The 24,830-nt window shown below is 40.7% G+C and overlaps 1 protein-coding gene across 1 annotated transcript in view; it reads right to left on the bottom strand.

Moving 5' to 3' along the window:
- Positions 1–24,830, bottom strand: part of CNTNAP2 (contactin associated protein 2) — a 1,392,626-nt gene that overhangs the window by 10,923 nt on the left and 1,356,873 nt on the right. The window contains exons 22-23 of the mRNA XM_042806379.1: positions 17,578–17,808; positions 1,621–1,692 (exon numbers count right to left, since the gene is read on the bottom strand). Coding sequence (XP_042662313.1) covers positions 1,621–1,692; positions 17,578–17,808 — 303 coding nt within the window. The remainder of the gene's footprint in view (positions 1–1,620; positions 1,693–17,577; positions 17,809–24,830) is intronic.

Here is a 24,830-nt window from a genome sequence, read left to right as displayed (position 1 = left end):
GATTTTCAACATTTATATGTAGTTTTCGTTATATACAAAATGTCACTAAGTGGAGTCTGACAGTGACCTTCATCCTGTAGGAAAACTTCAACATTAGTATCTACTTACAGGGGTGAGATTCGCTGACCATGAGGCAGAGGGTGCCCTGTGCTCCCAAAACACAGGGGTAAAATGGTGATGTGTCACAGCCTGGGCAGGTCTTTGGGGAGTCACTGATGTATACTTTCCAGTCACTGGTTGTATAAATCTATCATAGCCTCTCAACATATCCTTGAAAATTGGCTGGGCTCACTGTTGGCTTTCTTCACCCACTAGGCACTGGCTCCACATAATTATAGATGTAAGTGTGTTATCATCAGATCTATCCTTAATTGCTCTCCCTGCAATGGTCTATTTGGAGTTCAGCCCTGTTATGGGGAAGTCTCATATATCTTACCCTCTTAGGCAATGTGCAAAAACAGTACTGTTTCTTTTTTTGCCCTTCTCTACAGGCATGAGGACCTTCTAGATGAAGACATTATAAAGTTCTCAGGTTAAAAAAAATCTTGTAATCAGCCAGAATTATGTTATACCACTTTTGTTAACTGATACACTGGACATCCAGGCTGTTCAGGTATGGCCTGGCTTTTTCAGAGGAATGCAATGCTATCTTTCTAAGGTTTCAAAATATTAAGGAAAAGTTTTAATTAGTAATAAAAATATAAATTAAAAAAAGAAAAATAACATAGCAAATCAAAACTAAAGCAACTAAGCTAAACCCAGATATGGAAACACAGACCCTTGAGGGGGCCAGGGAAAAGAAACAAGAAATTTCATTAGACTGCACATACTACTATAGTCATTGTTGCTTTACATGGCAAAAAACCACCACCAGTATGTTATTTTATATGCATTTAGAACTGACTGAAAACTATTAGGCTGATCTTTACATTTTTTTTTTTTTTAATATGCCTTCTGAATTTGATGCAGTGGCAAAGTTCTTCCAGGAGAGTTATGGTGCAACACTTCTGTAATATGGCACAGGGCAGAGAAAATTGCATGTGTATATAAAATTAATCAGGATCCTTATTTCTGGAGGCAGCTGGCCAGACCAATGGAATGCTAATTCAAAGTTCCATTTCTCGTATTGCTTAACATCACCTATCACACTGAATGGGACTCTGGCACATAAGTTACAGAACTTGGCCTCTAAAAAACAAGGCAGGATCACGAGGGATTTTTGTAAAGGGTGGAGCAAATAGTGATTGATGTAGATTCATGTTGAATCTGCTGTAACTGGAAAAGTGTCCTTGACATTTCATATGAATTAATTACTCTGTTAGCATAAGTAACTACTGCAAAGTAGCTCCCCATATGGATGCTTAAAATGTGGATTATGAATATCAGTATTTTGATTTGGTGAAAACTGAATCTGAGGGGACAAACTAAGTGAGAATAAACCATTTCACTAGGACAATGTGCCTGACAGACAGACTTATACAAATTTCTATTTAACTTTGTTCAGGTGTAGCTTTCCCACATAGTCAGGTCTTAGCAAATAGCTTGAATATGTTACCAACTGCAATTCAGTCATCACAGTCATACTGCCAAGTATCTTAGAAAAGTAATCGGTTTTCCTACCTCCAATAATGGCAGAGTTTCTGTTAACTCCATCTCCTATAGCTTGACCGTTGTATGGGAAATCAGCACTGGCTGTGAATAGGAAATTAAAGATTCATATTGCAATAGCAGTGAAACTTCACATGGTAGTTCAGAAATACGTCCAACATCCTCAGATACAATTTAAAGAAAACTGTGATGTCTAGGTATTTATCTAAAGAAGAAGAAACAAAAAAATCTTTTATATTATCTAATCCCTCAGAACTCCTTTCTCCCTCCTCTTCAGAAGAATAAAATTAAAAAAAGGAGATATACTTGGTAATCACTGCTGCTAATACAGGAGAACATTTTGTTACTCTACTAACATAAATGCAGTAAGTTTCTTTAGCACAAAACCAAAGAAACCACCTTCTTTCAAAAGCGTGTGATCATACATACTATTACAGAGATTTTTTGCCTTTGTCACTGCTACCCATGAAAGATTTCAGAAGTTTCCAGGATTTTGTGACCACCATTGAGTACAACTGCAAGCTTTTTGAAAGAAAAAGTGCCACCCCTTTTGCTGCTGTACAGCCCAAGGTACGTGAGGGGCTGCACTTGCTGTTGGTCAGAGCCGTAGAGCAGTCACCCGAAGGAGCTCACGCCAGCACCTGTGCTACCCTGGGAGGAAGCCCGATGTGTCAGCCACTGCTGGAGGTGCTGTGGAGCTGGGATGCAAGACTGTGCGTTAGAGGAGCGGAGGCATGGCAGGCAGGAGAGCCTGCAGGGGAGGAGAGCCTCCAGCAGGCAGACAAGAAGGAACAGTCACATGTACCAGCGCTCATGTCCCAGCGGCCTAAAGGGAGAGACTACTTGTGGCAGAGCTGGATGAAGAAATCAATACAGGTTTACAGTAGAATTTGGACGGTAGTCTTGGTTTTAACCTCCAGGAAACATTACAGAGGCTTTTCAAAGACAATCTCATCAATTAAACCTATCTTCAGCATTTTCTTTACAGTCAGACCCAGCAACTACACACTGCAGTGACTAAGCAAGCCCAGGGAGCTAGATGACTGGCTGTAATCATTCCCTTCTTTGCCACTGAACTATGGCATTGAGACAGTTAAAATAATCAAGGATATGAATTACTTCTTACATCAGTATTTAAAACTCTGCTGTATTTTCCTTGCTCGATGAATTAAGTGATATTGTATTAAAGTAATCAGTTGCCTTTGCAGGCCAGTGATGCATTCACTATACCCAGAAACTGGCTAAGGGAATTCTACTGGCTTTCTATTAGCATGGAGTAAAATCCATAATAAAGTTCGTTTTATATCATAAAACAGCTGCGCAAAAGAATAAATGGCTTCAGCTCATCATGTGTCCTGAAAAGGTTTGGGGTGAGAGTAGCCTTCTGTGAGCCTACTCTGGGGAAGAGTGGAACCAGCTGTGAGCTGAACTACTAGTTTCTGGCTGGTGGCCTGTGGGACAAGTAAGAAAGCATTTCTCAGGGGTCAGTGGAGGTGGCCTGGCCAGCAGTTTTTGCCAGCAGCACTTGTGCCTTTGACATTTGTCCGTGCTCTGGCTTCTGAAAACAGCGTATTTGCACCTCTCTGAAACACGCCAGATTAAAAAATGTAAAAAATAAATAAATACCTGATTCCATACCAGTGGATTTTGCTCCAAAGAACCTTACTGTGCAGGACCATGAATGTTTCCTACAGAGACGTTTTGGCACAGGGTCCATAATATTAACCTTGCAGTGACTAAAGGGAAGGGCTGGCAGTGGGAAAATAAACCCTAACTTTAAACCTGCCCTCCCTGCACCTCAATTAAAATCCTAAAGCCAAATAATACCATCTGGAAAAGCATTCATTTCCCAAATTGTAGGGAATTGCACTCTGCTGTTCTAATACAAATGGAGTCCCCTTGACATAGAAGCAGCACCACAGGCAGTTAACAAGTCCTACCACTTGTCACTTGGAGTTGCTCTCTCTTCAAATCGGCAATAGGTCACAGTTCCCTCTTCCCTTACAACTGAATAGTATATTTTATCTTCTTTTAAAAGGTTGTTTCAAGGATTGCAGCACTAGTGAAGTGTGAAGGAAGAGGAAAGCTGCTGCTTATGCCAGCATAATCCCTCCCAAGCTGCTACATCACAACAGCTATGCTACAAAGGATTCCTGGAAGATGGAAGACCACAGCTTATGATGTTCAACAGCCACTGAAGTACACCGCAGGATAAGGAAGAACACGAAGCATGATATGAAGCTACATCCTTGATCTTGTTTGAGAGCTGCTACTAGGACTGGACCCGATGCCTCCATCTGAAGCTGCTTTTCATTGCATTTAGTCATCATACACATTCAGGAGATGTCCATTGTATCAACACACAGATGTGACTCACTCTGAGACTCATCTCTGACAAAGAAGAGACAGGAACATGCGTCTGGGGGCAGAGGACAAACTATTTCAACAAGAGTTCACCATCAGCAACTGCTGGAGAAATGGGAGTGCTATAGTGAAAAAAGGATCTTAGACATTCATGAATATTTTTTCAAAGTGCCTACAGCAGTGTTAGCAGATATTATTGCCGTAATTTATGAATTCATGTTCCATTACTGTTGTATCAGCAGAAGACCTGCTTTTACATCATTGTTTTTATTTGACTGAAAAATTATATGCAAAATCTCAGCCAAGTGTGGGATTATAGAATATCTTTTGCTGCAGAAGTGTCTATACCAGTTTTTACTAAATGTATTATTACAGATGGACGGAGGAGAAGGGAAAGAACTTATTACTTTCTCTTTTAGGTGGAAGTTCCCTTGGAATTCTTCTGCGCAGCAAGAGCTTCTCAAATGATCAGAAATAGCTACAGACCAGAGGTCTAAGAACTGCAAAAGGGTAACTCCTGCCACAGCAATTAGGCAGAAGAGAACATATGAGTGCATATTCCTTGAGCCTCCAAGATGCTGATGACAGAGTACTGTCACCAACAGGCACCAAGTGCAGGTATTTCAGGTAGCAATTATGCCATTCAAACACATGGTGATTTGTCTCCAACCTTACTATGGTCACATTCCTTGGCAATATTAAGCAACTTTGTCAAGAAGACAACTAACGAGATTCTTTCTTCCATCACTGCTGAAATTCAGGAACTAGACAAGAAAAACACATGTTAGAGCAGGCTGACAAAGGGGCAACAGTAATACTGATGCTCTGGTAAAAACACAGAAGACTACAGAGTGCCGTTCACAGGTTGTAAAGAGTAACTCCTAAAATGCTTTCAAATGACTAGTCAGATAAAATTAATACTGTTACTAGTGACTCTCATATTTGATGCAAATCTAAATCACAGTGGTATAATAACTAGCTCACATGTCTATAATATGTAGATGAAGTACAGGGTGAGTTGCTAATGGAAAAGTGTGTGCCTTCGTTTCTCTGTCGCAGCTGGGAACACTTCTTTCCTCTTCAAATTCTTCCATTATCACTGTGACATTAAGTCTAACTAAATGTCTCAGCAAGCCCTTTTGCACTGCCTGATACTTGCACCTTAACAGCTTCAAACCATGACTTGCCCACAGCAAACAGGTGCCACAGAGCTGCAGCTGCACTACATAGTTACTCTGCAAAGCCTCTCTGGACAGCAAGTGGTTTGTGAATGTAATGTAAGAAGGATGTGGGGAAGATACTGCAGAAGTCTTGGTCTACATACCATGCTCCTAATTGTTAGCTGAGGCCATGAATAGGGATATTCAGTTTTCCTTTATTATCTGGTCTACAAAGGTTGCTTTCGAACAGCTGATTCCCATCTGGTTTGGGGACTGTATTGGAAAGATTTCCTTACCTTAGGACCTTTTTCTGAATCTTCCCGAGGTTTCTCTGAGCAGCCAGGGTCTCACTTGTATGAATCAAAACATGAAGAACAGAGCAAAGAGCTTTTTTATCTATCCTGGAAAATAGTTACATATTGGCCCAAGAGACATGCTACCTATTCCCTGAAATCAGCTGAGGCACTGAGCCACTGGTTTGCTGTCAGGACACACCAAAGACATTTTCCTAAAACCCACAGCTAGTATCGGGATGGATTGAACTGTACCAGGAAATGCTAAACTCATCTGTGGCTTACAAATATCACTTAATCTTGTTCCCTTTCAGAACACAAGCTGGGCGATGCTGTTCTTTGCACCCTGTCTTCTCACAGCAGGTCATTGAGTTTGCTTCAATCACCATCACCCTGAAGCTAACTTAAATAAATGGACACAGCATACTTTGTATTTTCTTTCTTTCATGAGCTGCTGTTTATGAGGCCATAGTTTCAACAACCACAGAGTAAATCTATGGAGTTTGAAATTATGCTTTGCACTTTTCAACTTTTTGTTATTAGTCTCAGGGTAAATGGGGCTACAGAATTTTGCAAACCCTAAAAGAGTGATTAAAGACTGGCTGCGGGCAAAATCCACGTTTTGGCCATCATTTTAATGTCATTTGAAATTCTAGATGACCACAAAAATGCAGTGGGAGACCTACCATCATCCGGAAGGCTCAGCATGGTCATTGCTACAGCCAGCTGCAATACAGCAGCACTCACTGAATGGAAAGGGGAGATGGGACTGGATAAACAGACCATAATTAGGTTGTTGAAGATGACAGATGTGGTTGATTTAACAGCGTGAATGATAATTTTGCTTCATTATAGTAGGCGTGATTTTGCATCTGCCATTTTCAGAGGGACAGTTTTTACAATGGATCCCACATAAAAGCCTTTTGCAAATTCACAAAATTGAAATGCAAAATGACCCTGTTAAAGTAGAAAAGTGATCCAGAAAGTGGGTGTGGGTAGAGAAATGAGCAAAAGGATATTCAGTAAAGGCAAGGGAAAAAACAGAACCAAATGGGGAGACTTTTCAGCTAGAGGTACTAAGAGTACAAAGTGATAGGCAAATCTCATTCTGACATACACTACAAAGAGTGTTACATATAAGCCAATGGAAGCAATTTTTTTTAACTAGACTTTTACTGAGTGGGCGTCTTAGTTAAAATACATCACACTACAAAGGAAGATTTGCTCCAAAAATGGATGAGTGGGAGCGATAACAGGTGTAAAAAAATAATGGATGAAACCTATGAAATGCTGAAAATTGAGTTTGTTCAGCCTAGAACTAACACGTTGCAAGTCTGCTGTGACCTTTCAGCTTTACAGATGTCCACAATTTTGAGAGGTGTTCTCCTATTATTAAGACCAGTTGGGTTTTAAATATGAACTAGAGAAGCAATTGGAACAACTAGTTCTGGTGATCACAAGGTATATAAAACCCTCAGCAATCAAGACATTGATTAAAAGTAGAACAGTGACAGAACAAAATAAAAGCAAAGATGTGAGCTGTAACTCCTTCTTCCTAATTCTGTTTTGCAGCCAGGCATCCAAGAATTGAGGTTGCAAAGAGAGCAAACACTCAATTGACACCTTAGGATACTGAGAAAGTGTCGGACACCAGAGCCATTCACTAATCTACTCCCCGGGACCATATCACTGAGAAAAACAGAAGCAAGCTCTCTGGCTGTGTTCTGTCAAATTACGTCAACTCTGCCAGTCAGGTGAGACTGTACTGGTATGGTTTGAAATTACAGAGCATTCCTTATTACAGACTGAAGTATAGAAACTAAGTGCTTGACTCCTGATAGTAGAAACTAATGTGCAGCTACAGTCACATTCCCTTTCCCGAAGGGACTGGATTACAAGAGAAACTCTAAACAAATGTACACAAATGATGGAGCAGGAGTGAACGACTCCATTACACAGCCCCACATCAAAGGTGAACATCACAGCCCGCAGACTCCAGTCACCCTTTCTTGCTCATCCCACTGCCCATGCCCATCCCACCCACCACTCTCCTCCTGAGTGTGGCTTTGTGAAGAGCTCCCATGACAAGTAAACTACAAAAATTCAGAAAAAGAAGAAAAAAATGTGAAGCAGTATTAAAAATGCTGTGTCTTTTTATCCTGCAAGGGCAAATTTTGTATTGAAATTTCCTATCTTTTTAAAAAAAATTAATATATCCATTTTTTTTCCTACTTCTCCAAGATGAAAACAGAGAAAGGAGGGAAACTACTCCTACTCTTGCTTTTCTAGGCATTTGAGAGCAGATTCTGAGGGATGACTGTTTAACATTAAACTGTTAACAGAGTTTACTTAAAATCCAACTGACATCAGCTTAAGGGTAGAACTAAGAATTTAGCTGAAGTTATTTTTAATATTAAACACTTCCAGGTTAAAAAAAAAATACACACCCAACCACAAAAATATTCAAAAGATATTATTTACCATGTTGTTTGTAAAAGGTCATTTTTGTTCTAGCATGCTACCTGGGGTCAATCATTACTCCCTGAATTTTTAGTGATGTTTCAACTTTAGTGTTAGAGGGTTACATGTGTATCCCTGATATTGTTCTGTCTTAATGGAAAGAGAAGTCTTCACAGTCCCAGACTTAATAACTCTTTTGGTATAAGTTACAGGATATTGGAAAAAGCACACCCACATAGTAATTCTGAAACTACCAGAACAAATGTACAGTTTAGAGGAAAAACTATGGCTTTTCACTTTGAAAATGTCATCTTCTCTCTGTTGCCAATTGTGTTGCATTTGACTGAGCGGTGGGATTTTTGGTAGCAGGGGAGGGGGCTACAGAGGTGGCCCCTGTGAGGAGCTTCTCAAAGCTCCCCCAGCTCCAAGTTGGACCCTCTTCTGCACCAAGGCCGAGTGAATTAGCAACTGTGGCAGCACCTCTGTGGCAATGTATTTAAGAAGAGGAACATGGGAGGAGGAGGAGTTGTGAGGACGACACCTCTGCAAACGCCATGGTCAGTGGAGGAAAGGAGGAGGAAGGGGGAGATGTGCCAGAGCAGAGACCTCCCTGCAGCCTGTGGTGAGAGGGCAGGCTGTGCCCTGCACCCACGGAGGTCACCGGTGGAGCAGATGCCACCTGCAGCCCACGGAGGACCCCACACCGGAGCAGGGAGCTGTGCCTGGAGAAAACCAGGATTAAGGGAAGGTTGTGCTGTTGTAGTTCCTCGCTGGGAGGACTGTAACATGTGGGAGGGACCCACACTGGAGCATTTTGGGAAGAGCTGCAGCCCGTGGGTCAGACTGATGTTGGAGAAAGTTCATGGAGGGCTGTCTCCCATGGGAAGAACCTCACACTGGAGCAGGGGAAGAATGTGAGGAGTCCTCCCCCTGAGGAGGAAGGAGTGGCAGAGACAAAAGATGATGGACTGACTGCAACCCCCATCCCCTGCCCCCTGTGCTTCTCTGGGGGAGAAGGGAGAGAAATTGGGAGCAAGGCTGAGTCTGGGAAGAAGGGAGGGGTGGGGGAGGTGTTTTTAAGATGTGGTTGTATTTCTCACTGTCCTACTCTGTCTGATTGGTAAATTAAACATTGTTGTTGGTGGTGTTCAAATTAAATTTATGTTCCTTTTTTTCCCCAAACTTTTGCCTGTGACCATAATGGATGAGTCATCCCTCTCTGTCCTTGTCAGTTGAGTGGTGCTTGGTTGTTCTCTGGGTTTAAACAACACCACCAATAATGCAAATTATTTGGAACATGAAAGTCTCAATACTGGATCAAAATCCACTAATTTCTTCAATCTTTTGCAACCTTATTGGCCAGGAGTGATAGTGAGGAAACAAAACCAGAAAAAAATGTTCATAAATGACAAAAAAGTGCTGGAACGCGTTAGTGCTATTTGGACCAATTATTTAAACTAAGTTTTGTGAGGTATGTTCTGTTAGATCAAAAACATTTTGAAGGGTTGCAAGTTTTTTTCTAAGAATTTTTCACTGTATCTCAAGTGTTTTTACTGACAGCTACTGGTGAGTTCTGCTGAGAAAAAGATATGCACAGAAATGATGGAAAACACAAACCCAGTGGTTTTACATTTTTGGTGTGAAGGCTCTCCAATTGTGTCTTTTTATTCCAATGTGAAATGAATATAAATTTAAAAATCCTCTGAAATGATGGATTAATAGAAATGTCTTCTGAACAGCCCTTCTGTATGTAAACACCTGGGACAGTGTGGGAAAGTAAGCATGGATTGTAGAAGAAAGAGTTTTTGGATGTTTCTGTTAAAAAAAGCATGATTTTTGGAGTCAACAATGGAAATTTCAACAATGAACAACGGCAGCATTAGGGGGAAATTCACTGAATGATAAATGGTAGATGATCTGGGACAATGCAAATTCTCAACACAAGACACCAAGAGTCGACAACCCAGACAGCACAGATAGTTGTTTCTGAATCAGCTGTGTTATTAGCCCTTTAATTTCCTTCTGCAGGTGAATCTTGCTGTCCATACTCTTAAGGACAGTAGGAAATGGAGTTTTATGAATGGCTCACCCTGAGTGAGCAGTACAATATTCTTTATTTTGGTCTTAAAAAGCAATCTCCCTAGCAAAGATACAGAAAAAAATGTGCCTTATTAGGAGACCCATCCTTGTAGCTTAAACTCCCCCAAATCAGTCCTGGATGAAATATAAAACAGGGAAAATATTCCTCAGCTGTCTGTTGGAATGGGTTAGGTGATTTTCTCCTGCTTCCCTCTTTGTATGGTCATTTCCCAATAGTTAGTTTTACACTTCCTTTTGCACACAAACAAGTAATAGTACAAGTAGTGGGAAGGCAAAAACAAAACACATTTTAATTTAGTAACTTGTATCTGTATACTACAGAATTCTCTTCTGTACTTTAAGAGGAGAGCAGACACTGAGGATCAATTTTGGACTGTGTTTATCTGCAGTTTGAACTTCAGCAAGTTTTGTCTCAGAAATAGTGTTCTGAACATCTGCACTGCCAAATTCCCAATTGGTTTGCAGTACATTAGAGCAGCCCCAGCCATCAAAGACCTAAACTCATCTTTTCATTTCTGCTAGTAACGTCTGTCAGACACTGTTCTTACTATGACTCCAGACAAGAACTGCTAGTGTATTAGTCATGCTGGCCAAAGCTAGCACTTTCATGAAAATTTTATGCACAGTGCTTACATTTCACCTGTTAAGGAAGACAAACAAATACTTCCTTTTATAATTAATGTAGAATATGAAATGCTTCAGTGCTCTCAAAGGAACAGTAGAGTTAAGTGCTGATCAAAGCCTAGCTGTATATAGCTAATTGCTGATAATGGACCCACAGGGAATACTTGAAAGAAACAAAAAACCAAAAAAAAAAGAAACCACAAGCAAGAATACCAAACAAGCCTGTAAACTTACGACAGCTACAAAAAAAGGAGAAAAAAAAAAAAGATGAAATCTATTACTTGAGGTCACTGTAAGAAAGGGCTTCTCACAGCTAGGATATGAACACCAAGATCAGGTTCTGTGCTTTTAGTGTTCATCCACTTACGAAAAAAGAAAGGCTGGAATTGTGGATGAGGAATGGGTCAGACTGGAGAGTTTAAATCTCAGATAAACTTTCATAGCTGTAATGACCTGACTGTAGTCTAGAATAACCTCTTACACAGGAAGTGAAGTGCTTTTCAGCCTAAGGAAAGGAAAAAAGAAGGCAGTCACATGAAGTGCTCAGGCATCTAAATGTTTCCTTCTCTACTCCCATGTTTTTCCTAATTTGTACCATCCCTGTATTTCTAGTTAAAGTTAGAACTTCTGGGAAAAATATAGTCTTTGCAGAGGACGGAAAATACTCTTTTTTTTTAATATTATCACCTTCTTGTCTCGATATTAGGTAGCAACATTAACATTCAAATTGCTGCTTACGAAATAGCTACAATGCTGGTCTGCCCATGAATGTCAGAAGAATTCACAAACTTGGCAGTCTGTCAGCTGTCTGACACACTAGACAGAGTGTCAAAAATTTCAGACTGAAATTATATATTCTTAAAGATAAGAGGAAGCTATGCATAATTGTGTGAAGAAACTAGATGAGACTGAGGGAGGCATTTTTATTCCCAATCAATAGAGAGATTTACAGTAATTCAAGCACCATAATTAAACCCTTTAAGGATGAAGCACTGATTGTGTCAAATTTCAGACAGATGCTCTTCCTAGTTAGCTGCTCAATAGGGAGGAGAAAAATAGAAACTGTTGCATCTCAATGTTTACCACTTGCTTTCTTGCCTGCAAGAAACACTTGGTGCTTAGAAACTGAGCTGAGTTTCTGCTGGATTTAATCCCCAACTGTCTGAAAAAAAATGCCACCTTCCTGTTTGAAAACAACTCAGGTCAAGGGCATGGACTTCTTGAGACAATATTTATATTGGGAGAATTGGGGATGAATGGTGGTACTCTCAGCAGAGGAAACTTTCCTCAGCAGAGGAAACAGAAGTGCACCAAAATCTGTCAGTGGAAGAATCTGTTGGGCCACAGGGCAGGCTGCAAGTGCATCTTCCGTCTCTTGTATAGGAAGTATAAACATTAAAGAGCCTCCCAATGTTTACATGCTATGTTAATTAAAAGAACCCAACTGCTTCAAGTGATCAATAACTTCAAAGAGAGAATCTGGCGGCATTGTTTTGCTATGCTTGAAAAAGGAGCGTCATTTTATTCTTGCAACAGACTTCACATCTATTTCTAATATTGCTAACACTTAGGACATAAGCTTTAGATATGTAAGGCTGCATCATGAACAAAAGTGGTGCACCTCTTCCATCCCTCCTGCCTGACTTGCTTGCCCCTTGCAGGAAGCTGGGAGAAGTGACCCTGGAGGAGAGTACGAGTGGTGCATCACACGTTACCAATTGATTTTAATCCTCCTGCTGTTGGATTCGTACAAGACTCCTTCAATGTCTGTGGCCAGGGGAAGACCTTTTTGTTTGTATGCATGTACCCTAATACCGTCCTGAGGGCTGAATCACTGCCCTCCAGCAAGTAATGACTTTGATGCTTCCTTCCTGCTGTGCCCTTTATAACAAGCCCTTGACAAGGGCAAGATCCAATTCCCATCCCTGTAGCCACACCAGTGCCAGTGGGTGTCTGACATAGCTTCTCTTCAGGTGCTGCCGCTCTGCCATCTGAGATGTTGGTACCAGTGGCCAGAGGGTGGGATGGCAACCCAACCAGTGGCTTCTGAATCGGGAAGGTGACCTACAGCACTGTCACCAGGAATACACGAGTGACACTCTCCCTTAGTCCAGAAATTGACTGCTATCTTTTGTTTGACAAAGATAATTAGTTGGCCAACTAGGTGAGCATGAATCGTGTGGTCAGTATTCAGCCTTCCCACTCTCTTCTGCCATCACTTGTTAAAGGAAGAGGGCTGAATCTGTAAAAAAAAGGGTGTTAATCCTGTAGGCAGCTGTTTTAATCTTGATGACAGCGTTGCATGTCTTCACACAATGTTTTTGCCAGACATACGCAATAGAGGTTTCAAAGTAGGCTGCTGATTCTTAAAAGGCAAGGCCTTTCACCTTCGACAAAAATAAAGAGCTTTTAGGGTTTAAAAATGTAGTCAGAAAAAAGTCACACCTCTTGGAAGAACACTGCAGACGTAGCATTTAATTCTGTTTCATTTAATTCTTAGTATTTTGAAACTAATATGGGTTGAATTAAATCCTGTTAACTAAGTATTCTAGGTGCCATTCTGTTCATACTCAGAATAAATGCATTTTGCAGCTACATAGTGCCATGGCATTTTAGAGGTGCTAAAGCACGGTTTGTCAACTGTTGTATGTACCTTGCCTCTTCTAGTATCTCTTACTTTTACTAAATTCAAGATTGGATAGTTTGGCAAGCTGGAGGACATTTTACCTCAAGTGGAGAGGTACATACATGTAGTAGGTTTCTTTTATCCTTTTTATGTAAATAAGAAAAGTTTGGAAGTGAAATTTAATTAGGAAACTGCAGAACCTTTATCTTAGATAAAAACACCCACAAACTGAAGAACCTCACCTCAATAATATGCAACTTCTGATTTTAAGCACAAGGCATTTTACGTATGGGAGTTTATTTACTACAAAAATAATCATCTGTTTGGGCTTTTGCTCGCTTCTCTACAATGAGCAAGGTGTCAGTTATCAGTGACATACATTTTAGCTACTTTGAACTGAGAGATATTAATTAGCTTTTTTTTTTAACATATGCTACAGCAATAGATATTAAAATGCATGCTAATATAAAGGCATGCAATTATAACTTTTTTTTTGAAATGTATGCCAGACAGGTAATTCACTGAGTTTAGACAACATCTAAAGGTAGGACATGCCATTTTTAAATAATATGGTCATTGATCAAGCTCTTCTTTGCTTCCTTTGTACACTCCTTTTTGATGTATTCAAGGAAAATTGGATTGTCTGACATGAATTGAGATAATACCAATGGGATAAAACCACATGAAGGGAACTATATTGATGATCTGCTTGGTTTTGATTATTGACTTTTTTCTTATTTTAAATCACCAGAAAGTCACATTCTAGAAAAAAATGACTTGTTGAATTCCTGTGATTCATCACCACCAAAAAAGGATCACCATAGCAACAGGAAAAGACTATGCATTATAAGAATACTCACAAGCTGAATAAGATAATGGTTTAAGATAATGTCCCAGTAGCATGGTAAAATGCCAGCCAGGGGTGAGAAGGAAAGGAAGATGCATTTTCACAATGACAAAAGAAATTTTAAAAGAACTAATATTGTAAATGTGAAATATGTGTAAATTCAAGGCTAGTGGAAAGTGCAAGACAATGAATCAAGAAGCTGTATGGCTCATTTTTCTGAGGAGAAAATCAACAAGGTTTCTTATTGAGAAATCCCAGAACATGTCTCTAAGGGTCAGCTGCAAGTGACTGATGTATGACACTGTGATATTCCCTCTAGCCTCTCTGTTAGGGCATCCAAAATGTTTTGCAGCTAGCAGCAGATGTCCACACGGTAACTATATAGAAGAGTTTAAGGCAAATATTTCATGTAGGTCACCTATCAGGCAGAACCTGCTTAACATCTAGTAATTATCCTTAAGGTCTGATCCAGCACTGCAGTTTAGAGGTGAAAGGATCATTACATTTGCCTTCTGGTGTATCTGTCCTATTTAGATGCTTATCTTTGATCCCCTCCTACAATATTTCTCAATCCTCAAAGTTCAATTCTACAGTATTTGAGAATTAAAGATATAAATCTACACTTAACTCAAAATATGAATCAGGATAAGTGAAGAGTATGTCACTGAATGAGATTTAAACCATATGATACTTGCCACATTTTTTTTCATAATTTTCTCTTTTCACTACAAACCACCCATTCTCAGCTCTCATGTTTTGTTAAGATCTATTTAAAATTAATTAGGTGACATAACAATATACAGATAAAAACATGTATGAAATGAGAAATCCTGTACCTAGTAACTCTGCTTTCAAAGCCATGTTCTTTTCAACCATTTCTTTGTGGCAGAATTCCTGGGTTTTTACTTTAGCACCACTACAAGTGTTTCTGTGAATTTCAGAAGAGCCTTTTGTCTTTGCCCCTTCAGTCACTTTAATAAAGGAGTAAATTCACATTGAGAGTACAGAGACTATTCCAGCTCCGGAGCCAGTGGGAACCATTACTTATATCTCTGGTTTCTCCATCTTCTCTTTCAGTACAATTTGTGTTAGAAAGTCTTCTAGTAGGGTTTAGGAAACTTAAAAAATCCTCAGTGCAAACTGCCAATTTGCTAATGCAAAGTGACACTAAACCCAAACATTTTCATCTACCAGCCATCAAGATCATCTGTGTGCTAGGTTGCACAGTCTCCAGTATATATTTTTTCTGAGACTGAAAGAGAGCTCACTGTGTCAGTCCACCAGAGATACTTTACAAAGACTGTATTGTTCTTACCTGATACCGAAAAATGAGTTGCTGCAATACCTCCTCTTTGTATCATGGAAATGTCACCCAGAAAGACAGGAATTGTTCACCCACACCTGAGTGTCCTTTCACTCCTGCCCCAGTGAAAGACCACTCCCTTGCTGTGAAACTTCTTTCTACCATAACTCCCCTGATATTGTTGCTCCCTTCAGTGTACAGCAGTCCCTCATTAGAAGTCCTAAAAGCAATATGATCTTTTTCCCTCTCCTGCTGTGGAGCACTAAAGAGGAGAAGAGGAGGTGTCCCTAGCTACCTTCAGTCCCACTGAAGCTTCTCATCACCAAAAATTAAGGGGGTCACTCACACTGGCTGTCCGTGACTGAATCAGTCAAGTCAAGTCCTGCTATGGCAATGAGATTTTTTTTATCCTGGGCAGAGGTTAACAGACAGCTTAAGCCAACCTATGTCTATGCTGTATGTTCCCTGATATCCTTCACGCTGGCTCCATGAGTGGATGCTACAATTAATCCAGAATATATAAATCTGTAATCTGTCAGGTGAACAAAACTGAATCAACTCAGCATAAGTTTCAAAGATGAGACAAAGCCCACACACGGATATGTGTAGTAGCACATGGCAAGGATGAATAGGACCTTCCTCTTTCAAGACCAGGAGCTATTATGAACAGTTCAACTATCTTGAATAAATCCCACCATAGTCTTTTACTAGCTTGCAGTCAAATTATCTGTAGGAAAAAGAAACCAACCAAAATTAGCAACCAAAATCCATTAGCTGCACAAGATTCACAGCAGCAGCGCATTCTCAAGAAGTTTATGGCACACTTTTTAAAGACCAGAGCTAGTGAGGTATCCTTCAGGACATGTGCGTTTATAGAAAGAGGAGCAGGGAACATAATCTTCAGGTACAAACTAACTTATTATTTTCAGAGAAGAAAGGGACTACTAATCTGTGATGAAAAAATTCAAGTAGGAGATTGCATATTATAAACACGGAAAAGACATACTGAAATCTTACAATGGCGTGGCAACAAGAAGGGAATGACAGGTTTTAGAGCATGATACTGCTTGTATAGACGTTTAGGACCCTCAGCCCTGGAATATCTGCCTCTCCTTACAAACCTCTGTCCTCTGCTGAAGAAGAGCTGAAAGGAAACGTTGCAAGGAGTTGTTTGACATTGCAAGAAAAAAAATAAATCCAAACCCCAAAGTTATGATCTTGACACATACTTCTAAGACAGACATACATACCTGTCCCCTCTCATATAAAATCTGGCAGATAGATGCATCCCCAAACACAACAGGCAAAGACTAATTGGTATCAAAACCTTTATGGATCCAGTGTTTCCTCTAGCATTTTAATTTTACACCATTGTAAACCCATCAACTTTGTCAGGACAGGTTCTAATTTACACTGCTACAAGTGAAATCAGAATGAAGACAAAATACAAGAAAGGTGTCAACATACACATGAACCTATAAATCTAAAGGGAACAGATTTTTATTTTTTTTAAAGTATTTATCTGACATTCAAGAAGCAAAACAGGAAAAAGCCCTAAAAATTTAGGCACGACATATACTTTCAAAGACTGTCAGTCACAAAGCAGGATGAGATTGCTGGGATCAGCAAATTGTTTTGTCTTCTCAGCATTTTCAGCATGAGATGAATGCAATCATGACTAATGGGATTTCCCATTAAACATGGCCTAAGGAAAGCAGACGTTTCAGAAAACAAATCAGCAGTTTATATAAATATATTTATGCCCACAATTAGATTTACTTTTTTTGTATGAAGCTGGCTAGAATCTACTTACTTATTGGGAATACAGCATAAGAAATGCTACTGTACCTTATTTATCTGTACTTCCAACTTTTTGCTGACTACATACCCAATACTACAGAGAAAGTGCTATTGCAGCAGCTGGGTCAAAACTCAACATTCAAACAGTGTAAGACTTACGGGAAAGAAAAATAAAGCAGAATATTAAAAACAGGCATGGAAAATATCCTGTAACTTCATTTAGAAGTGGTGGCAAAACTCTTGTGTTTCCAGCTTTGCATTTCATACCATGATTATAGCGTTCTACTCATCTATCGAACACATCCATTTTGTTATGTTTTTCCTTACAGAGGGTGGATGTATTTGTCTCTGAACTGCTCTGCTGAGCTAACATGGCATGCACCCCAGCTTACCTGAGTCTAAGTGCCATGGATCAGTAGCGGCTGACATTGGTGGGATGGTGAGTGGAGATGCTCCACAGTTGGATTCCACAAGTTCTCCTTGGATGTGGACGTGAGAGGAGGTGTTGGTAGGTCTCAGAGCTGCTTTGAGTGGAGCAATCTGGTTGAACTGTACTCTCGATAGGCAGCCAGTGAATCCAGGGGTGTTGTATTTATAGATGTCTTGGTCAATCTTCCCAATTTCTATGGGAAATTAAGGAGGGAAAAAAAAAATAAAATTAATCAAAACAATTCACTGCTTTGGAAAGCACGGCTGGTCTGAACACTTGATTCTCAGAGCTCAGTTTCCAAGCGTCTCTCTCTCAGGAGACTGAGAACGTGTCAGACCCTGCCAGGTTTCTTTACATTTCATTACAGATGGAAACCTTCAGGCCTTGATGCAACTTGGTTTCACTGCTGTGCTATCATTAAAATGAAAGGCTGGCATGAAAGAGTCATCAGAGAACAAAAGGCCAGGGAAAAAAATCTCCTTCTCAAGAAGAGGTGGTGAAGGAGAAGGTAGAGGGACATCCATCGCCAGTGCCTCTTCTCCCAGCTGAAGCTGCTGCTGCAAGATGTGCCCTGGCCTTCACCCCGGCCCGCCGCCCTCCCAGTGGGCCAGGGCTGCTCCTGTTCACTCCTGCCCTGCTCCTGCCTCCTTGTCAGGAGACCTGGCGTCCCTCCAGCCTGAGGTGGAAAACCACCCTTCTTCAGCCTCCTTCCTTCCCCCGGCAGTGCGGAGGGATGGCAGGAGCCCATCCAGCCCCGCTGCAGGCTGAGGAGCAGGACGCGTGCCCCGGCGCCTCCGCCACAGGCCGAGAGCCTGCCGCACGTCAGCCATTTTACACCTCACTGCTGTGGGCTGACAGGCCTCCGTGAGCAGGGCACAGGGCTCTGCCACTGCTCTCTCAAACAGCTGCTGCCCCTCAAAGTCACCCCGAGGAGCTTTCTCCCTTCTAAAACACCAGGTAAAACAATCCCAAAATAGTAGCTGTAAAAGACGGCGCATGCCCTCACTACTCGGGAACCTGCTCACGGCTGCTTTGATTCTGCCAGGACCTGTTGTGACAGCCTGAGTCACAATCGAAACAAAACCAGCACTCTCTGTTAGCTGGCTGCATCAGGGGGGGTATTAACATTTCAAAGCCTCGCTGCAGTGTCTAATACAATATTTACATGGCAGTGAGGAATTTGGCTTCCTTTCTTCTATGGTAGCCCAATGTAAATGAAAATGACAACAGCACAGCATCATGTTTGTGCTATACCAGAGAGTATTGCTCCAGAGACACTGAGATATTTCAAACTGCCCTTCCCTGGGTCAGCAGGGACAGGAGTTAATGTCTGGCTCTTGAAGCCAGTGGAAAAAAACCCACTGAAACAAGCAAAGCACAATGGTGTCCCAGCGGCAGAGAACAGAGAGTAGCCCCAGGTTGTTCAAAGGCAAGTTTTTCTGATAAGAACAAGGAAAAAAACTTGAAAAATGGTGGTTTTGGAAAAAAAAAATATGTATATAAATCACAAGATAGCATCATAGAAGAAGGAGGGTTCTCCTGAGAGGTGTGAGGAGGAAGAGGGAAAGAGTTTGGGGAAGAACTGGGAACCAAAGCACACCTGGGCTTGAGTTTTGCTACCAGAAAAATCAAATTAGAGTCATTAGAAAATACATTATAAACTTTTGGCTGAGTCTGTGTTTAGTTCTAACCCACCCAAGATCAATTATATGAGACCTGAGCTGCTGACTGGGCTCCCTGAAAACTGTCATAATACATAGGTCAGTGATACTCCTGAGAGTACTGAGGGTTTTGCATCAGGGATACATAGAGGAGTTTCAAGGCTACAAACCAGGCAGAGCATTTCAAGTACACTTTAATTTTTGGGTTTACACATTGTATTGGATTGTGTGTGGTGGGGTTTTGGTAGCAGGGGAGGGGGCTACAGAGGTGGCTTCTGTGAGAAGCTTCTCAAAGCTCCCCCAGCTTCAAATAAGACCTGTCTCTCGTGAAGGCCAGGCCAATTATCAATGGTGGCAGTGCATCTGTGATCATGCATTTAAGAAGAGGAACCTGGCAGGAGGAGGAGTTGTGAGGACGACACCTCTGCAAACGCCATGGTCAGTGGAGGAAAAGAGGAGGAAGGGGGAGATGTGCCAGAGCAGAGACCTCCCTGCAGCCCGTGGTGAGAGGGCAGGCTGTGCCCTGCACCCACGGAGGTCACCGGTGGAGCAGATGCCACCTGCAGCCCATGGAGGACCCCACACCGGAGCAGGGGGATGTGCCTGGAGAAAACCAGGATTAAGGGAAGGTTGTGCTGTTGTAGTTCCTCGCTGGGAGGACTGTAACATGTGGGAGGGACCCACACTGGAGCATTTTGGGAAGAGCTGCAGCCCGTGGGTCAGACTGATGTTGGAGAAAGTTCATGGAGGGCTGTCTCCCATGGGAAGAACCTCACACTGGAGCAGGGGAAGAATGTGAGGAGTCCTCCCCCTGAGGAGGAAGGAGTGGCAGAGACAAAAGATGATGGACTGACTGCAACCCCCATCCCCTGCCCCCTGTGCTTCTCTGGGGGAGAAGGGAGAGAAATTGGGAGCAAGGCTGAGTCTGGGAAGAAGGGAGGGGTGGGGGAGGTGTTTTAAGATGTTGCTGTATTTCTCAGTACCCTACTCTGATTGGTAAATTAAGTGTTGCTGGTAGTGGTCTTCAAATTAAATTGCTGTTCTTTTTCTTCCCCAGTCAAGTCTGTGTTTTGCCTGTGACCATAATGGGTGAGTCATCCCTTTCTATCCCTGTCTTGATCCTTGAGCCTTTTGTTTTGTTTTCTCCTCCCTATCCTTGAGGGTGAAGGGGTGAGTGAGCTGCTGGGTGGTGCTCAGTTGCTCTCTGGGCTCAAACCATGACACACATTAAACATGAAGTAGGGGAAAACTGGTGGAAACTGCACAAATCTTGAGCATGATTAAATTAACTTCTTGATTTTCGCACAGAATTAAACTGTACCTCTTCTGTCTTTGCAGCTGTATTAGAATGATAAATGTACAACATTGAAGTCCTCCCCACACTTAGCATTAGGACACAGAAGGAAGATGTATAATCTGAAAATGACTTACATTAGATCCGTATGTCATTCACTGCACAGGAATGGACTTTTTCTGTTCCCCTCATTTTCCCTTTTCCTTCCCGTTTGAGAATGTTCTTTCTCTGCTAGTGCTTATCCAGCCTATATCAATATTACAGCCACATTTCACAAGCTGTCAGTGAGCAGCGACTGTCACTTGTGGCAAAGCAGAAACATGCTCAAGACTCACCTAGAGACTAGCTTATATGCGTTAAAATTATTGTGTTAGTCACGTGGGTGTTCCGTCCAGCTCTCCTTTCAGAAGGTGGCTTGACCAAAAAGTTAGCATTATCTCTTTCAAAAATTTGATAATAAGTAAAAAAACTCACATGTGCGTGCAGACTTTCCAGGGTTATAAGAAAAGCTGTACAGAAGCCAGTTTATGCATCTGAATGCTACTTGTAGACCTTATCACTTAGAAAAGGTTCCTATCTGAACACAATATTCACTATCTCTTACTTCAGTAAAATACCCATGGCATATTCAGTGAATAGTGGCAATTTTGAGTAATCATTATAATCTAAGGAACAGTTAGAAGACCATATTTTTCTTTAAACATTGTAACTACTGTCAATAGCAGCTTAGTGATTAACTTTTATTCACATTTTTATATATTCTGTGGAACTTCATGCAGCAATGCTAATACCCTTCCACTCTCAATCCTAAATGACAATAACAAAAATCCATGAATATGATTGTGCTACTTTAGCAGCTTCAGCACCATTCTTCTTTAACTCCATGAATAATAAGTGATGGATATTAGATCCTGAAAGAGTTAAAGAGTAGGGATACTCTTTGATGTTAGGCCAGTATACTTTGCCTCCCTGTGTATTTGAGCCTGCTATAAACCCATACACAGGGAGTGTAATGATTATATAATGAAATATGCCTTTGTTGTCATGACTAAAATTCAATTTTCTCCCTATAACAAAGAGAGAAGAAGAAGATGACAAACATACTATTTTAAAAAGTGAAATGTACAATGAAACTACTTTGCATTGTTCTAATTTTCAGCACATAAGCTAGTGCAAAGTCATATAAATATTATAGTACAGGTATTATCATTACCTAATAGCAACATTAGTATTATTGCTTTCTGATCTGATGCAGCAGTCTTCTGCTGGCAACTTACCCACAAGCATTTCTGTAATGGAAGACTTCTAAAAATACTACTTATAGGCCTTTTTTAACTTCAGCTGTTGTTAACCATCTTCTCCATTGACCACATAAACTGTTGACTTGAGATGAAGACCATGATTACAAGACAGAGACCACTCAGGTGAACCCATTCTAGCACAGATGCACTGCAGTATACAAATCCTGAACACAGTGTCTATGCAACTGCCTACACAGATTACTTAAACATTTTTAAAATGTATATAAATAGTACACAGTATACTAGGAACCTCAGAGATGTTGCCCCATGTCTTGTGTGTTACCATTCACTGGAGATATACTTAACATCAATTACTTGTTATTTATGTTTTGTTATTTCTTTAACAGTAAAAAGATATAGAAATTTAGTCCTTAGTTACTTGTTTTGATGTCAGGGCTTATCTTCCACAGCTGTGGCAGAAACATGCCCCACAGTGATGAAAATAATACTGCATCTCTATTGAAAATTACATGCTACTACTGAAGAAGCTCTTTTCCACCTATGCAAAAAGATGTAAAGGACATCTATTTTTAAGCATGCTTATGACACCAGGCACCATTAATGAGTATCCAACAAATTGAAATTCATTATTGTGTGAATCTAGAAGAAAACAAGCAAAAATAAATTGTATAGAGGAAAAAACTGAGGCTGGACCTGTGCATAAATAACAAATGCACAAGTAGCACATAGAAATACTGATCAGTGTAATTAGGTTATCTGTTTTTTAAGCCTTTTTGCCCTTACTACTTTAACTGTAGATGCAGAGTTGTGGCCCTTGCCTAGGCACTGCTACAAGACAAACAAATAAACAGTCTGGTTCAGATTATTACCAAGGTTGACATAGTTAGCATGCATCTGATGAGCTACTTGTAGCAGCAGACACATTGCCGAATATAGTTTTTATCTACTCTCTCTCTTTCCCTCTCTACTTTCCATATCTACCAGTGAAAGATTTATAGAGTAGCTCAAAGGGCCATAGTGCTTCTAATAGCACAAAAAGTTACTGCACTGCTGGAGAGGTCCAGCTCTGCTTAATTCTCCCATTTATTTTTTATTCATTCTTGTAGCACCACTTAGAAAGAATAGAGAAAAGTGACAGCCTGATTTACTAGAAAAACGGATGACATGTTTCATCCCATAGCCCTAAGCAGGTTTTTGATAGATGAAATGGAAATGCTTTCTATTCATGTAAAGTTCCCCATGTGAGGATCCTAGAATGATTCACACGTACACAGGGCTCTAAACACAAAGCTGTACAATCCAGCACAGCACTGTGCCGTACCAATATAGTCATGCCTCCTGGGGAAAGACGGCCTTGGACTGCCTTACACACTGACCTTGGAAAGAGGGAGAGAGTCAGCCATGAGGGAAGAAGGAAACACTTCGCTGCAAATCTTTGCAAACCTACAAAAACTGTTTTTATTAAACATATGTGCTGGGTATCTTTACTGAATATCTTTTCTATTCTAGCTGATGTGTACATTTTTTTTTTTCTTTATAAGACTCTGAAATGCAGATCGATAGAGGAAGTTATGATAAATTCTGAACCTTGCACAGTGTTCAATACATACAGAGAGGATTAAGGCATCTATTTATTGTGACTTAATGTTCCATTAGGAAGGAAATGTAACAGGACTTGAAGTACAGTTTGTGGGTATGCACAACAACGTATGTAATAAATATCCTGTTATGAATTCCCTTGGAGTTTTCCAGTGATGCCCTTCAAAGTAGAACTAAGGCATAGCTAAGGGTACTTCTAGCACAGCAAGGCTCTCGGTAAATGTTACAGCCATGTAGGTCTTTCTTTGATAATGGGAAAGCTCTGCCCGAAGTAGAACATAGTGGAACAGGAAGAAGAAAAGCACTATATACTGGAGTGATTTTGGTTGTGACAGAAGTTGACTCTTAGACAAAGGCAAGTCTCAGCAGCACAACCAAAGCCCTTCAGTTCTATTTACTAAAGACTATTTCACACAATTTACACAAAACATCATTTGAGTTTTGCTTTGAAAATGGTGAAAAATCCAGCTGTTTTTGATTTAGGACAATTTACATGTATCCGTTTATGCCCAGATATGCAACAGCTTAATGATTCTGGAAAGAGAATAGCCATATCAGCAGTGGGAAAAGTCCAGCTTTGCCACAGGGCAGTATTTCTGGCTGAACTACTAGGATGCTCTTTTATTTCACTTCAGTTTTAAGAACCCACTCAGCAGGTAGATAGAAGGCAATCCATTATAAATCTCTATAACCCTTTAGCTAGCTGTACTAAATTGAGCCTAAATTATCTCTAGATAATACTTTAATAGACTGCACAGGTAAATTCAGCAATTCAATTAAATGAACCACTAATTGCTTTTGGGTCAACCTTAGTAATAGATGTGCTCTTCAAAATAAAGCACTGCATGCTCTCTTGTCCCCTGTACTCATGAAGAGATCTTGTTACATTACCCGCTGCTCAAAGATCAGCCCAATCAGCATCTTAAGCATCTCTCCGTTACTGCATCAGGCTCCACATAATAGAAAGCAGTTTAAACTCTGCTGAAAGGAAGCTATTGATTTAAAGAAGTCACAGTCCACCAAAATTACTAAAGCACTTTCTCTTATTTGCAGTATTTGATGCCTAGATGAGCAGTTCAATGCAACAACAAACCTCGGCACATGCCAATACTTGAGGATTAGCATGGTGTGAAAAAAACAAGAATAAATACATTAGCTTGAAGCCCAGGCAGTACAAGTCGTAGGGAGAACCTATCGGAGGTGGCATATAGCTGCTAGACCAAAGCCACAGGGTTAAAAAGTCCACGTCAGGAGCAACTATACATCCAAAAGGGGGATAACACCAGAAAAAGAGAAAATTATGTTCTGACACATCGCCTGGGTCTTCTGATGAACATCCTCCAGTATGAAGATCAAGCACCTGTTCGCTTACTGGCTGCTCATATATACTCTGTCCTAA

This window comes from Tyto alba, unplaced genomic scaffold (genome assembly GCF_018691265.1).
Source record: "Tyto alba isolate M040663 unplaced genomic scaffold, T.alba_DEE_v4.0 Super-Scaffold_46, whole genome shotgun sequence".
In the NCBI taxonomy this organism is placed as follows: domain Eukaryota; kingdom Metazoa; phylum Chordata; class Aves; order Strigiformes; family Tytonidae; genus Tyto; species Tyto alba.
Note: the sequence above shows the minus strand (reverse complement) of the source record. Positions and strands in the feature narration are given on the sequence as shown.